The sequence below is a fragment of the Myotis davidii genome, unplaced genomic scaffold, assembly GCF_000327345.1.
Source record: "Myotis davidii unplaced genomic scaffold, ASM32734v1 scaffold77, whole genome shotgun sequence".
In the NCBI taxonomy this organism is placed as follows: Eukaryota; Metazoa; Chordata; class Mammalia; order Chiroptera; family Vespertilionidae; genus Myotis; species Myotis davidii.
Window position 1 is genome coordinate 1,210,036 of NW_006289713.1, and position 2,514 is coordinate 1,212,549.

General features: G+C 41.5%; 1 protein-coding gene across 1 annotated transcript in view; it reads right to left on the minus strand.

The window, feature by feature from the left end:
• GPATCH1 (G-patch domain containing 1) overlaps positions 1-2,514 on the minus strand; it is a 53,207-nt gene that overhangs the window by 20,253 nt on the left and 30,440 nt on the right. The window contains exon 12 of the mRNA XM_006762263.2: positions 869-996. Coding sequence (XP_006762326.1) covers positions 869-996 — 128 coding nt within the window. The remainder of the gene's footprint in view (positions 1-868; positions 997-2,514) is intronic.

A 2,514-nucleotide genomic window follows, 5' to 3' on the forward strand; every position in this document is an offset into this window, starting at 1 on the left:
TTTTTTAAAAAAAAGTTATACATGGACTTTTGACTGGGGGCGGGGTGGGAGGGAGGCGGACGCTGTGCAGTGTCAGAGCCCCTAACCACTGCATTGTTCAAGGGTCAACTGCATACCTAAATCTTCTGACAAAGTCTCTGATTCAATTGTATATGCTTTCTTGGGTGTTTATAATCAAATAAGAAGTACTAAACTTTTATAAAGAATTATAAAACATAAGTAACATTTTAAATGTAAACTGTATATATGAATTACTAGAGGCCTGGTACATGAAATTCATGCACTCAGCAGGGAGGCGTGTCCCTCAGCCCAACCTGCACCCTCTCACAGTCTGGGAGCCCTCAGGGGATGTCCAACTGATAGCTTAGGACATCCTTTGTGCTGCCCCAGAGGCAAGAGAGGCTCCCGACACCACTGCTGCGCTCGCCAGCCGTGAGCTTGGCTTCTGGTTGAGCAGTGCTCTCCCTGTGGGAGTGCACTGACCACCAGGGGGCAGCTGCTGCATTGAGCGTCTTCCCCCTGGTGGTCAGTGCATGTCATAGCAACCAGTTGTTCTGCCGTTGGGTCAATTTGCATGTTAGCCTTTTATTATATAGGATTGCATTGAAAAAGTGGCAAATTAGATAAGCATTACGTTTTATAGCTTGACATATCTGAGTTTTATATCTTCAATATGGAATAAGTTTGCTATCTGGATGTTTGTTTTTTCAATAACGAAGTAATAGAAATTAAATCTGCACAATTTACAACTCAAGTATATACAAGTAAGTTCATCTGGAAAAAGGGAATTTATATGAGCATGTAAAAAGAAAAACAGCTTTAGTAAAGGGAATAAGTGCTGATGGAAGGGGAGGTTTATCCAACTTACTCTGGATAAGGGTCAGGGACATTAAACCTCTTACATAGAAGCTTGTCAGGATGCCATTCAAATGTGTCTCGGGTGAGCTTCCCAAACATCTTCATCTTCACAGCCGACTGCTTGTCATTGACATCATTCTGGGAAAAGACATGCATTCTTTGTCATCAGGTGGTCACACAATTGACCTGACTGCTCTCCCATTTACAAGTTTTCAAGCAATTTTTCACAATTATACAACCAGTCATGCTACATTTTTGCTAAAGTACACCGGAAGCTAAAAACATAAACGTAATTTATAATTTCACAATGCCATGTAGATTTTGATCTTTTCAACTGAGGGAGTTTAAATATTTAGCTGTGCAGTGTATTGTGTGTGTTTTGTTAAAATCTTTATTGTTGAAAGTATTATATATGTCCCCCTTTTTTCCCCATTGACCCCCCCCTCCAGTCTACCCCCACCCCCTGCCCCAGGCCCTCCATTTCACGATTCGTGTCCCTGGGTGATGCATATATGCATACAGGTCTTCAGTTGGTTACCTCACACCCACCCATCCTCCCCCACTTTCCCTCCAAGATTCTATACTGTTCCCTGCTTCCATGTCTCTGGATCCACTCTGTTCATCAGTTTATTTTGTTAATTAGATTCTACATATGAGTGAGTGTCTTTCTCTGACTGACTTATTTCACTTAGTCACTATGCAATGTTTTAATTTTAAAATGCACCAGGTAGGCCCTGGCCAGGTAGCCCAGTTGGTTAGAGCATCATCCCAATACGCCAAGGTTGCAGGTTCAATCCTGGTCAGGGCACTTGCAAGAATCAAGCAATGAGTCCTAGCAGGTTTGGCTCAGTGGATAGGGCATCAGCCTGTGGACTGAAGGGTCCCAGGTTTGATTCTGGTCAAGAGCACATGCCCAGGTTGCAGGCTTGTTCCCCAGTGGGGGCCATGCAGGAGGCAGCCGATCAGTGATTCTCTCTCATCATTGATGTTTCTATCTCTCCCTCTCCCTTCTTCTCTGAAATCAATAAATATATTTTTTAAAAAGATAAAAGAATCAACCAATGAATGCATAAACAAGTGAAACAATTGATATTTCTCTCTCCCCCCCTCCCCCTTCCTTCCTCTCTCTCAAATCAATAAATAAAAAATTTTTTTTAATGTACCAGGCGTCAGAAGGGGGCAGGAGTAGGGAGGAGAGGGTCAATGAGGGAAGGAAGGTGAGTGTCTGTAATACCTTTAACAATAAAGATAATTTTTTTTTTAAATGCACCAGGCGCCCTGGCTGGAGTGGCTCAGTTATTTGAGTGTCGCCCTGTGCACCAAAAGGTCACTGGTTTGATCCCTGGTCAGGATGTATATGAGAGGCAACTGATTGATGTTTCTCTCTCTCTCTTTCCCCCCTCTCTAAAGTTAGTAAAAATATATCCTCAAGAGAGAATTAAAAAAAAGAGAGAGAAGACAAAGTGAAGGTCAAGAGAGATATCTATTAAAGAAGCTGGAGTTGTACATAACAGTTTACATTTTTTATTTATTCAAGAGTCAGAGTGTCAATAGAATTAATTTTTTTGTATAAAATCAAGCTATACTGTTTAAACACACAACAAAAGAGGGATTTCAGAGTAAATTCACCAAAATGTCAGGAATTACATATTGATG